General features: G+C 33.6%; 1 protein-coding gene across 1 annotated transcript in view; it reads right to left on the bottom strand.

The window, feature by feature from the left end:
- LOC308552396 (disintegrin and metalloproteinase domain-containing protein 2-like) overlaps positions 1-14,967 on the bottom strand; it is a gene marked incomplete at both ends in the record, with an annotated part of 89,263 nt that overhangs the window by 44,447 nt on the left and 29,849 nt on the right. Inside the window, 4 exon segments of the mRNA XM_081127714.1 lie at positions 3,591-3,786; positions 5,238-5,418; positions 9,227-9,363; positions 14,419-14,500. Of these exon segments, the coding sequence (XP_080983840.1) occupies positions 3,591-3,786; positions 5,238-5,418; positions 9,227-9,363; positions 14,419-14,500 (596 nt within the window).

A 14,967-nucleotide genomic window follows, 5' to 3' on the forward strand; every position in this document is an offset into this window, starting at 1 on the left:
AACCAAACAGAAAATCAATAAAGAGTTATCAGCCTTAAATGACACACTACACCAAATGTACATAACCGACATTTACAGAGCCCTTCATCCCAGAACATCAGATTATACATTCTTCTCTAGAGCACATGGAACATTCTCAAGGATAGATCATATGTTGGGTCACAAAAGTAGCATCAACAAATTCAAGAAGATTGAAATTATACCAAGCATATTCTCTGACCACAATGCCTTGAAATTAGAAATCAACTGCAAAAAGGAAGTAAAAAATCCCACAAATACATGGAGATTAAACAACATACTGCTAAAAAATGACTGGTCATAGAAGAAATAAGAGATGTAATCAAAAGATATATAGAGACAAATGAGAATGACAATACAACATATCAAAAAACTTCTGGGATGCAGAGAAAGCAGCAATAAGAGTGAAGTTTATATCACTACAGGCCTATCGCAAGAAACAAGAGAAATCTCAAGTAAAAAACCTAACATCACATCTTAAAGAACTAGAAAAAGAAGAAGAAAAGCAACCCAAAGTCAGCAGAAGAAAATCATAAAAATTAGAGAAGAATTGAATGAAATAGAGAACAAAAAGACTATGCAAGAAAATTAATAAAACAAAGGGCTGGTTCTTTGAAAAGATTAATAAAATTGACAAACCAATGGCTGAACTCAATAAGAAAAAAAGGGAAAAGACACATATAAATAAAATTAGAAATGAGAGAGGAGAAGTCACCACAGACATCACAGATATACAAAGGATCATACTAGAATATTATGAAAGACTACATGCCACCAAATCCAATAACCCAGAAGAAATGGATAAGTTTCTAGAAATATATAACCTTCATAGATTAAATCACAAATAATTGGAAAATCTAAATAGACCAATCAATAGGGAGGAAATTGAAACAATCATTAAAAATCTCCCAGAAAATAAACATCCAGGACCAGATGGCTTCACCAGTGAATTCTACCAAACATTCAAACAAGATTTAAAACCTGTCCTTCTCAAACTCTTCCAAAAAACTGAAGAAGAGGCAATACTTACTAATACATTTTATGAGGCCAATATAACCCTGATACACAAATCTGGCAATGGTAACAAAAAAAAGAAAACTACAGACCGATATCTTTGATGAATACAGATGCAAAAATCCTAAACAAAATACTTGCAAATAAAATACAACAATATATCAAAAAAATAATACATCATGATCAAGTGGAGTTCATTCCAGGGGCACAAGAATGGTTCAAATACACAAATCAATCAATGCAATACACCGCATTAACAAAAGGAAAGATAAAAGTCATATGATCTTATCAATAGATGCAGAAAAATCACTTGATAAGATACAATTTCCATTTATGATTAAAACACTCAATAAAATAGGAATAGAAAGTACCTCACCATAATAAAGGATATATATGATAAAGACTCAGCTAATATCACACTCAATGTAGAAAAACTGAAAGTTTTTCTTCTAAGATCAGGAACAAGACAAAGATGTCCAATATCACCACTCTTATTCAATATAGTTCTGGAAATTCTAGCCAGAGCAATAAGACAAGAGAAAGCAATAAAGGCATCCAAATAGGAAAGGAAGAAGTAAAACTGTCAGTTTTTGCAGATGATTTGATTCTGTATATAGAAAACTCTAAAGATACCACCAAGAAATTATTAGAAATAATAAACAAATACAGTAAAGTTGCAGAATACAAAAATCAATGTACAAAAATCCATTGCCTTCCTGTATACTAACAAAATTTCAGAAAAAGAAATGAAAAAGACAATTCCTTTTGCAATTGCAACCAAAAGGATGAAATATCTAGGAATAAACTTAACAAAGAATGTGAAAGACCTACATACCAAAAATTACAAAGCATTATTAAAAGACATTGAAAAAGACACAACAAAATAGAAAAATATCTTGTGTTCATGGATTGGAAGAATCAACATAGTTAAAATGGCCATACTAACCAAAGCAATATACAGATTTAATTACAATCCCCATCAAAATATCAATGTCATTTTCTAAAGAACAAGAAACCATCAGATTTGTATGGAACCACAAAAGACCCTGAATGGCCAAAGCAATCCTGAGAGAAAAGAACAAACCTGGAGGTATCACACTACCTGACTTCAAATTACACTACAGATCTATGAAAATCAAAACAGCATGGTATTGGCAGAGAAACACACACAGATCAGTGAAACAGAATAGAGAGCCCAGACATGAAACCACATGTATATGACCAGATAATTTTCATCAAAGAAACCAGAAACACACAATGAAGTAAAGATAGTTTTGTCAATAAAGAGAGCTGGAAAAACAGGAAAGCCACATGCAAAAGAACGAAACTGGATTACAGTTTGTTCCCATGTACAAAAATTAATTCAAAATGGATCAAAGACCTAAAAAGAAGACCTGAGACAATAAGTTACATAGAAGAAAACATAGGTACAAAACTTATGGGACTGGGTCATAGAGAACATTTTATGAACTTGATCAAACTAAAAGGCTTCTGCACAGCAAAAGAAACTGACAACAAAACCAAGAGGCAGCCAACCAATGGGAGATGATATTTGCAAGCAGTAGCTCTGACAAAGGTTTAATTTCCAAAGTTTATAAAGAACACTTAAAACTCAACACCAAACAATCCAATCAAAAAGTGGGCAGAGAACTTGAACAGACACCTCTCCCAAAAAGACATATAAACAGCCAGTAGATATATGAAAAGGTGTTCAACCACACTAGCAGTTGGAAAAATGCAAATCAAAACTACAATAAGATATCACCTCACACCTGTTAGAGTGGCTATGATCAACAAGACAGGCAATAACAACAGTTGAAGAGGTTGTGGAGAAAAGGGAACCCTCATTCATACCTGGTAGGAATGTAAACTGGTACAACCACTATGGAAGGCAGTCTGGTGATTCCTCAGAAAATTAAGAATAGAGCTACCATAGGACCCAGCAATCCCTGTCCTGGGTATATACCCAAAAAACTCAAAAACATGTATTGCAAAGATATATGCACTCTATGTTTATTGCAGCATTATTCATGGTGGCCAGACATGGAAACAACCAAAATGTCCTGTGATAGAGGACTGGATAAAGAAGGTGTGGGACATGCACACAGTGGAATACTACTCAGCCATAAGGAAGGATGAGAGACTGCCATTCATAACAACATGGATGGACCTTGAGAATATTAAGCTAGGTGAAATAAGTCAGTCAGAAAAAGCTAAGAACCACATAATTTCACTCATATGTGGGATATAAAATTGAAACTCATGGACACAAACAGCAGTGTGGTGGTTGCCAGAGAGAAAGGGGTGGGGAGTGAAGGGGGTCCTAATATATGGTGAAGGGAGAAGATTTGACTTTGGGTGGTAGGGCACACAGTGCAATATACAGATCTTGTAACATAGAAACCCACACCTGAAACCTGTACGATATTGACCAGTTTCACCATAATAAATTTAATAAGAATTACATTATTTTAAAAAATCACAATTATGTATCAACATCTATTTTTTTTCAGTTTCCAGAAAAATGCATATACAGTAAATCAAATTATAATAAATACCTTGACCAAATGTATCCATACATTGTTTTTTCTCACTTATACAATGTCCATTCAAGCAGAGAAATTGATTTTCGTCACATGGCATACCATTGTGAACATACAGGTCCTCTGGACATGAGTCAGATGATCCATTGCAATATTCAGCTAGGTCACATTCATCATAGGCAGCCCTGCATTCCTCTCCTTTTGATACAAACTGATGGTGTAAGGTACATGATATTGAATGAAGCAGAATATAAACATATAGATGTCATAAAGAATGAAAACTTTACTTATATAAGTAATATAGAAATTTAAAAAGACTCTTACCTTACAATTCTCACAGCATAGTCCCACGTCACAATTGTTACCAGGTTTTATTGTACATGAGGCAGGGTCACAGCATGAACTTGGCATTTCAGCACACTCCTGAAAGGCAAACCAAATGCTTTTAAATATCTTCCAACTTTTATTTACAATGGATACATGTTTTAATGATGTCAACCTCATATAATATATATTATATATACTATAGACAGATGCTTAGCATACATGTTGGTCAACAAAAAATTTAAATCACTTATTTATTCATGCATTTAATAGATATTTATCAGTTACCTACAATGTGTGTAACTAATACTGTGAGTTTTTTATATCCCTAGAGGGGGTTTGACTATATTGGTAGTAGAATTTTCTGAAATCTTGGAGGCCATCAAAGCCAGCCTCCAGGAGCTCTCTGGCTCTTGTAGACAGAGATAGTTAAATACAAGACATGAAATGAAAGTTACAATTTAACAATTTCATTAGAGTGACTAGTTCTTACTCATCCTTTATCAATCTACTGTATTTTAATAAGTCAGTAACTTTTATGAGATATTCAAAGTTTATTTTACTTTTAATTCTCTAAAGATGAAGAACTAGAAAATGTTTCTTAACATGACTGAAATCATCACTTTTACATCACTCATCCATATTTCTTGATGACTTGTGTTTATGCTGTCATTCATCTATGCCAAGTGATTCTATTTCTTTTAAGTTATATTATTAGGCTTAATAAAAGCAACATATAAGAAAGGAGAAAGTTGGTGAGATGATATATTCACACATGCACATACACATGCACACACACACATACACACACAAATTTTTAAAATTCCCAAGGATTTTAAAAAGGGTTGATTGGGCCAAAAATTTCAATAAGTTATAAGCAGCTTTTTGTAATGTTTCTGTGGGTAAGAAAACCAGCTTTTATGGATTATGTATGACCTTTTTGACTTAAAGATTTTCCCAGATTAAAATACCCAAAACTAGAAATGTGCCTCCTATGTTTTCTTACTCAATTGTAAAGCCTTTATATCTTTCTGAATGAAAGAGGATTTTAGGTTAAGAATAAATACGAGGAAAATACACAAGAGGGGCAGTTTAAACCTAGGTCAACTCAACTATAGTATTAATGACCTAGAAAATCACTTATACAGATAATCTACAAACCACTAAATCTGTACATCAATATATAAGTGCACTCATTATTTTATTAAAATCCCTATATGCTTTCTTAAGGTTTTTGTAGAAAACTAAGTTTAATAAATTATTAAAAATAACAGTGTAACACTATAAAAATGATTTTTGATGCAATTCTAGTATGCATTGTTTCAAAGTAGTACTGACCTCCGGAGTCCCACAGTCACATGCTTCTCCTTCTTCCACTATTTTATTACCACAAACTGCAGCTTTGTATGATGGATCTAAAGGTGGATGATTTTGAAGACAATGGGATTTTGGCTTTGAAATAAAACGTGCAAAATCTTCCATGCTGCAGTTACTAAAGAACTTCACACCACTGGAATGACTAAAAAATACATTAAACTTCAAATTTTTATGTAAGCATTGAATCCATAAACTGCCTAATCTGGGAATAAGGCTACTTAACAACATTCGATAGCAGACAAAATGCTCAATTTTGTTAGTGTCAACTGAAAAAAATTAAATATTTTTAGTAGAAATAAATAACAAAATGTTGTTGGATCTTCTATTACAGTTATCTGTGACACTGTTTTCTTTTGCAGCTTCTAAGTTCATCTGTTTCATTTTTGTTCCTGTTCCTTTCATGACTTCTAAATATTGTAATATCCTTGTATTGACAAAGGAGATAGAGGTTTTCCACTTCTTCATACTTACTCATAGGTAATCTTTTTGAGTTCTAGATTTTAAATAACGCCAATACCTAACAACTCAGATATTTGTTTTCCTAATTCAAACTTATCACCTAAACTCCAGAGTCCAATACCCAATTATTTACTTAGTGTTTACACAGAGATAACTTTTTTAAGCACACATCTAGCACACTACCCCCTTACTGCTCTTTATTCCCTTAGTGACATTGATTTTTCTTAAAAATATTTATCAAAAACTGGAATGTTAATTATTGAATTATTTATTGACTATCTTTTCCTACTAGTTTTTTAGCTCTAGGGAAAAGGCATTTTCGATGATTTTGTTCACTAGCAGAAAGCTAAGAACTCAACAATGATTTAAAAGAAAATGAAATGCATGCATGGTTAAAACTGTTAAATAGTAGATTTTTTGGTTGCTGTTTCACTATAATTTTTATTATTCTGAATAGTATTAACAAGGAAAAAGGTTATGCCTAGCCAGTGCCACTGGTTGACCCATGAACCAAGAGATAACCAGTTCCATTCCCGGTCAGGGCACATGAGCAGGTTGTGGGCTCCATGATCCCCAATAAGGGGTGTGCAGGAGACAGCCAATAGATGTCTCTCTCTCATCGATATTTCTGTCTCTCTCTCTCTCTCCCTTTCCCTTCCTCTCTCTCTAAAATCAGTACAAAATATTTTTTAAAAAACTGTAATCATGAAGGTCTGTAATTTGATGACAGATACAGCTAATATGAAGGTATTGATTTTTTTTTTTAAAGCCATAGACTCAAACCCTAGTCATTCAGATTATTACAGGAAAATGTTATTCCTATGAGGGCTATAAATTAGGGAGATTTGAACAAACTACCAGTTTTGATATTTTTTGCTGTTGTTGTCACATCCTGGTTGAACATACCCTTCAGTTATATTAACCATAATTAATTGATTTATTATTACATTGCCAACAATTCAGATAACTTCTAAATATGAAAAACCAAAAGGAGAGAAAACAATACAACTTAAATATTACTGAGAACCAGGCAATGCAAGGTATGTTTGTTATGTATGAACTGGTCCATAGGGGATACATTTTCTGGTAATGAATTATTAATGTTTTCATTAAGAAGAAAATATCAATCATAATTATATCCAATTGGAGAATTTATTTGCAGTTTGAATATTTGCACAGATTTTCTGGATATTCCCATTTCCCATTCTCTCATTTTTTTTCTTTTTTTCTTTTTATTTATTTTTATTTTCGTTTAAAATATTACAGATGTCCCTTTTTATCCCCAATGACCCATTCCACCCCATCCCTTCTCCCTCTCCAGTCCCTCTCCCCATTTTTTGTGTCCTTGGGTTGTGCGTATATGCATATAAGTTCTTTGGTTACTCTCTCCCCCTCCACCCACCTGCCCTCCTCCATGCCTCTGACATTCGTGAGTCTGATCTTTGCTTACATGTCATTTTATCTTGATAATAGAACCTCTGATTTTCAGTTCAATACATAACTTCCTTGTATAAATGCCTACATTTTTTAGCTTTTTGTAAAATTAGGAGTAGGCCGATATAAATGTTAGATAACTAATTTAAAATGAAGCTATATATTTAAAGTTCTAGGAAATAACGTTGACAGCCATGCTTTTATGTGACCCTTTATTCTCTTAGTGACTATAAACTTGGCTAATTTAATTTTGTAGTTAAAACTTCCATCATGAGTTATGACATTATTTTAGAAATGGAAGCCATTATGCAGAAATCACTGTGAAATTACAGTGTGAAATGCTACATATTTAATTTTTTATTCCAACTAATATATTAAGAAGACCTTTTCTTTAAACAAGGCAGGTTTTTCTTTCTCTTGAAGCCAGATTTAGGGAACCCGCATTTGGCCATTGGTGAGAAGTGACTGAGAAATATCGGTATAATAGATGTAAGTGCCATGGGGATTTGAGATTCCTGTCTGTGTTATTTACTTGCACTACCTGGATCATTTTTAGCTTATTCCCAAATAGACCATTTTGGTCATCAGGTAGATTAATATGCCTGTTTGATCTTATAATTCTGTGGATCTGAAAATACACAAATTATGATGAAAATATTCAACTTCAGTAACACAGTAACTTAGTGTTTCCCAGATGCATGCTCAACTCTACAAGGGTCCAGTAGCCCAGCAGGAGCTGAAACAGTACTCTAGGAGTCTGCACTACAAACCTTTGATACTTGTCAGAGATTCCACATGAAGCCTAATCTGCCAGGAATATCTTTAGTTTTACTGTATCTTAATGGTCATAAGTACCAAAGAACAAAGCATCTTGCATCAAACCCAGCACCTGCTGCAGTGCCCTGTCTGTACATCATCTCCTGCCAAAGGTGTCCTTATTGCAATCAGATCACTTACCAACCCAGTGCAACAATCATTTCACTTCTGGGATAACTATTTTTATATGGGTTCTTCCCAAATCAGAGCCTGAAATAAAACTTTGAATGCAAGTAGTTTGAAGAAATGATTGTGGAAGCAGGAGTGAGGGAAGCTATCAAGTTTGCTGATGTAAATAATTAGGCTTGATTTTCTAAGACATCTGAAAAGCAGAAAATGTCTCCAAAAGTGTCCCTCAGAAAGATAAGAGGCTGGCCCCAGCAACTGACTGGATAATGGGTTCCCTAATCCCTGACTGTTTGGTCCTAATTTTATAAAATTTCATATTACACACTAAGGATAATGATGGTAACAGCAAATTCATAGTGGTTTTTTTTTGGTTTTTTTTTTTGTTGTTTTTAACCCTCACCTGAGGATATGTTTTTTGTTTGTATTTTTTCCCCATTGCTTTTCTGAGAGAGTGGAAGAAAGAGAGAGAAAGAAACATCAATGTGAGAGAGACACATTGATTGGTTGCCTCCTGCACGTGCCCCGACCAGGGCCAGGGATCAAATCTGCAACCGAGGCATATGTCCTTGACTGTAATTGAACTTGAGACCCTTTAGGCGGTGAGCTGACACTCTAACCACTGAGCAAAACAGGCTAGGGCAAATTCACTAGGTTTTACGGCATGATAAGGGTAGTGAAAAATGCCTCTTGTAATAACAAAGAAAAAGCTGAATAACAGCATCTAGGAAATTAATAGATGCCAAGACCTCAGGCAGACCCAGGGCAGAATGAAGGAGATTTATGCAGATAAGACCATAGTAATCAATCATTCTTGTACAGTGATCACAAGCCAGTATTTGGCTTACCTTCTCAGGCCTTAAATTATAAAATCATGTAAGTAAAAATAGTGATAAATGTATTGTTAGATCACATATGACAAAGCAAGTGTGACATTAGATTAGGAAATATTGAGATAGATATTTGGGACTTGGATTATATATTTTGATCAGGAGATCATTGGTCACAGCTTATATTTGACCAGTTTTAATTATTTTAACAGCTTAGACTTTAAATACACCAAACTTATTTTCATATAAACTATATGTGTAAAACATAAAAGTAAAGCATCTTACATTGCTTCTGGGTTCATTATACAGACAGCTCCTGAGCACTGGCATTTGTCAATGTCATCATAAGCTATTCCCATATTAAGGCTCAGTAATTGAGATACAACAACTGAAAGTGATTCCAGACTTATGGCTTTGGGGTGCTGAAAAAAAAACACAAAAAACATGTGCACACTAATATTTTAGGACATAATTCATTTGCTGGGAGAATAATGTAATTATTAAAAATAGTCACATGACAAAATGGAATAGAGGCTTCCACAGAAGTGCCATCGACGTTGGCCTAATTTGTTATGGGTACCGTCATCAATATGAAAAATATGAATAATGAAATCTGAAATATTACCAAAATGTAAATGTATGATTCATTTGGTGATATCAAAACAGGATAAGAATTGCCCCAATAACATAAGTATATAATAATTATAGTCATATTTGTACTAACAAAAATGTAAAGACACACACATATACACAGTGTCAAATTATTAATAGGTTGTGCTCATTTATAATTTGATTATTTAGAGATGATATTTTACATAAATATTTCATACTTTTAAAAAATCATAAATTAGTCCATTGAATTAATTTATATTGTGGGAATAACGACTGATAATGAGAATGCCAACTTTCTACGGTTGTGTAAACAATTTTCAAAACCAAAATGCTCTTATCATTCTCTCTTTGTAAATGTAAGATGCTTGTATAGCACATTTTGACCGTACTAAAACATATGAAGTTTAAGAAAAATCCACTAGGTCTTCAAATATATCTAATGACATTTTTGTGAGTATACTTCAAGATAGGTTTCCAGGAATACATTTTGGTATATTATGTTTGCTTCTCTAAATCAACTTTCTATCATTTTCCACCCTGCTTTCTAGTCCAGGATGACACCAAAGGATTCTATCAAGAGGTTCCTTTGCCCTCTGCTTTGCTTTGGTCTAATGGGGAGGAGAGGGTGAGAAAAGAGCAAGGTATTTATTACCATCATTATCAGGGTGCCTATGACTGTCTGAACCCCTCTGTAGAGGTTTCTACATTCTGTCTGTGACCTTAATAGAATGACTCTGTCCTTTCCTTCAAGCTTGGGTGACAAATTAAATATCTTTATGACTTACCCTGAGGTACTGCAAAGTCCCTACACTATATCTTGCATGCGCATTGATAAATGGTCCTTTTATCAAATTACTACTGGTTGAGTGCACCATCCATTATCAGAGAGAGGGAGAGAGAAGAAAAGAAGATCGAAGAGGAGGAAGATAGGAGGAGAGGAGGAGAGGAGAGGAGAGAGGGAAGAGGGTGGAGGAGAGTGGAAGGGGAAGGGAGGAAGAGGGAGAAGATTTGATTCTGTGGAAAAGAAAATGAAGGATTCTGCTAAATTTCAATAGTGTAAATAGTAAGATTATTATAAATAGTAATATAATACAGAGTAGGATAGTATATTATTACTGTAGTTATTTGAGATTTTTTTGTTTGTTTGTTTTCAGGAAGTAGTAAAAAGGCCTGGCAGCCATTCAATCAATGTAGCTATATAACTGTTTCTCTTTCTCTATTGCTCCTGGTCCTTGCTATCTTTTATAGCTCCGTAAGATGGAAATAACAACATCCGAAAAGTTCCACTTTAGTCATTCGTGTAGAAGCCATCCCCTGCACTCCCATGTGCAAGCGTTCCTTTGTTCTCTGTCTTCTTACTAGCGCATGGATTCTGGCCTCTCCTTTCATTGTGAGATAGGGCCAAAGATATGGTTTGTACTGGACATCACATTCCTTCGCACTCACTTTGTGGCAATCTCACACTGGGCTCCTATTACTCAGAGAGGGAGGGCTGTCATTGCAAAATACCACAGGCTGGGGTGGTTTAAATAACAGAAATTTATTTTCTCACAGTTCTGGAGATTAGAAGTGTGAGATCAAGTTTCCCAAAGGGCTGCTTTCTGGTAAGATCTCTCTTCCTAGGTTGTAGAAGGCTGTCTTTTCAGAGTGTCCTCACATAGCCTTCTTGAGTGTATGCACACAGATATCTCTGGTGTCTTTTCCTCTTTTGTAAGGACCCCATTTCTACTGGATTAGAGGCCCACTCTTATAACCTCCTTTAATCATAATTATCTCCCTAAAGGCCCAATCTCCAATATATAGTCACATTGGGTGTTAGGGTTCAATAAATGAATTTTAGGAGTACACAATCTAGTCCATAAAAGACTGGTACCAAAAACTTGAAAAAGGCATAAACTGGAGCTTGAGAATTTCCTACAGGATAGTGTTATGATTACTTTTGTTTTGAGCATAAACTAATGGAAAAACTAAAATTATATTTAGCATTGGAATTTTTAAGAATTTTGTATAAAAGTTTATAAGTAAGTAGACAAGTTCCTTTTGGAGAATCTACTTAGGACAATAGCTGTCAAATAATACAGTAGCTGCCATTTATTAAGGCCTCTTATATGCCAATCACTAGTATTCCTTTGTTGTACATGTGATTATTTTCTATAAATATGTCTGTCATGTTTGCTTTGTAAAAACTTCTAGTCTCTAGTATTAGAAATCAAGATACTACATATGCATTTTAGATAAAGTTTTTTAATACTGTTCAAACTATCTCAATTTTTGGTCTGATAAGTTAATTATCCAGGTATGATATTTGTTTTATGCATCTTAGTTTGCTATATATGAGCTCGGGTTTAATATATAATGCTAGTAAATTTTGTTTCATTCTAAATAATAAATCACTTAAAATCCATATCTACCTGAAGAACATTTTGTTGCTTTATACTATTGATGCATCAAATTTCCTTTGGTGAAATATTTGTTTCTTTTTCTTACTCTTTAGGGTTAAAATCTCTGTGGCATTATATATGGGTGTGAAACTTATAAAGAGAAAACAATATGATAATTCTTATTTTTAATAGTTGAAATTAAAATATTTTGTTTTTATTATTGCTGTTTGAAATTACTAATAACATTATTTGTGTGATATTTTTATGCCTTTTAAATAATTTTGTATCACATGGAGTGCACAAATCTTAAGTGCTTTGACGCAGTTTTATATGTATATACATATATGTATGTATAGAATATTTATTTACACATATATACACATTCTTATACATAATTTACTTATAATATGATATGTACATACATATATACACACATATTTGTGAAGTGTGTGTGTGACACATATCTTCATAACTATTATACTGTACAAAATATAGGATATTTTTATCACCCAGGAAGTTCTCTCCAGCAAGTTTTCAGGCATTGCCTCCCAACAATTTGTAACTTCTATTATGACTTTTAACAAAATGGTATATCTTTACCTACATGTTAAAATGGCATAATAAAATATTCTTTTGTTCCTGGTTTATTTTGCTCAATATAGAGTTTTTTAGATCTATTAACGTTGAGTATATCACAGTAGTTTTTTGTGTGTTTTTATTGCTTACATTATGTCACTATACCACACATATTGATCCATTTCATTTCTAGGAGGACTAGGATTGTTAAGATGTCAATGTCCCTCAAATTGATATAAAGATTCAGTGCAAAATTAATCAGAATCCAAGAAGTTTTCCTTGAAATTGACAAGCTAATTTTAAAATGGAAATGCAGAAAACTCAGAATACCTAAATCAGTCTGAAGTAGTAGTAGTGGTAGGGTTTACACTACCATTTTTGATGGTTTAACATAAAACTGTAGTTATTAAGACAATGTGTTGTTGGCTGAAGTACAGAAAAAAAACACCAATGATAACAAAAGAGTCCAAAAAGAGGCTTAGAAATAAGATGCCCTATTTTAATACCAGGGGCACCACTAGGGGGTTAGGTAGGGAGAGTGGTGAGTGTTTAACCCGAGAAGGCAGAGCTTCAACTGTTTGCTTCAATATTTCACTCCAGTGAATATCGGCTGCTGCTGATTTTTCCAACGAAAGATCTGGCAATGATTATCCCAATGAAAAAAATGTGGAGAATAAGAAAAAATAGTTGAGCCTGGCCAGGCGTGGCTCAGCGGCTGAGCATCAAGCTAGGATCCAGGAGATCGCAGTTTGATTCCTGGTCAGGGCACATGCCCAGTTTGCGGGCTCGACCCCCAGTCGGGGGTGCAGGAGGCGGCCGATCAATGACTCTCATCACTGATGTTTCTGTCTCTCTCTCTCCTCTCCCTTCTTCTCTCTGAAATCAATAGATATATTGGAAAAAAAAAAAAAAGAATAGTAGAAAAATCTTCTCTGATTCCTCCTCTCTCTGTAGAGACCACTGCCTTCTGCCCATGAGCCACACACTTTCCAGTAAGTGAGGGCATTTTTTTTTCTTCTCGGGAGCTAACCTTCTTTTAGGGAGAATGGGTTCTGCTCTGATTTTGTTAATCGATGAAGGCCCTGATCCACATGAGAATCTTACAGTTTGTCAGTGTTGCACGTGACTGGGGAAATCAGCCAAAAGCTGGGTAAATCCACCTTTTGGGACTAGGTAATGGCTTGCCCATAGACATAAGTCACATTTTCAAAACTATCATATGTAAATTTTAAAGCTGATTGATTCATCCTATCACATCTTCACTTAGCTTCATTTGTTCACTGAAATAAGAGTATTCTGCATTGCCTCCCTCAAATTCCAGCAGACATTGTACAAACACACACAAAATAAAAAAGCAAGTTCTACATGTCAGAATAACCACAGCATTATGAAAGAGGAGCAAAAATATACAATTTTAAATACACCTAGATTTCCTACTAAGATAAATAATGCCAATTAGGGCATTTGACTGTTATTTTTCACCTGTGCCCTACAAAGAATTTTAAGGCAATTTATAGTTTCCAAAGTTTATTTTAATCTGGCTCATAATTATGTTAGCTACATAATTAAGAAAATGATGAAAATCTAAGCTTGAAGTTAAAATCAATTAATGGTTAAATACTGAGCACATGAAAATTTATGAGCATCTTATAAGCTTAAATAGATCACTACATTAACTTTCCTAAAAGGATATTTTGAACTCATGAGATGAAATGGCAAAAATTTTATGTGTATTAAGTTCAATGAAGACTTTCTATAGTTCAAACATTTCTCTCAGCAACAGGGAAAAATATTAATGTATTCATTATGCAAATATTAATATACCTAGAAATAATTTAAAAATATTTAAGTATATATGATCTAAACAGCATTTTATTTATATATTTTAGCCAAGTAGATTATACCAACCAGAACAATACTTCCTCCATATTGTCTATCGCACATCTTTCCTTGAAAGGATGCACCAACGTAATCTGAGATTTCTCTGTAACTTAAGTTTTAAAAAAACATAATCACAAATTAAACTAAACACAATTAATATTAAATTTACCAATTTTTAAAAATATTTATATAATATATTCATAGGCATTTCCATGTAACATTAAAGTAACAAAGCATAGGAAGTAACTAAATGTGTCTGCTTCTTTTGGAGACAATAAAATAGATTTTAAAACAAATATTATAAAGTGTATAATCATATGGATTTTTTTAAAATAGAAGATTTTGTTTTATGTAGCATTCATTAAATAATAAAATATTCCTAAGTGATCAAAATTAGAAAATGAAATAAAATTTCTTAAAATTAAGAAAATAAGGCAATGCAGTTGATAAATAGGAAGAGTCGCCTTATGGACTGAAGTTTCCTTTTAAAAAGATAGAATTAGCTCAACCAGCAGTTGAGCGTAAACCTATGACCCTGGAGACCATGGTTCAGTTCTCAGTCAAGGCACATGCCCA

The sequence above is a fragment of the Miniopterus schreibersii genome (genome assembly GCF_964146895.1).
Source record: "Miniopterus schreibersii genome assembly, chromosome: 2".
NCBI classification, from domain to species: Eukaryota; Metazoa; Chordata; class Mammalia; order Chiroptera; family Miniopteridae; genus Miniopterus; species Miniopterus schreibersii.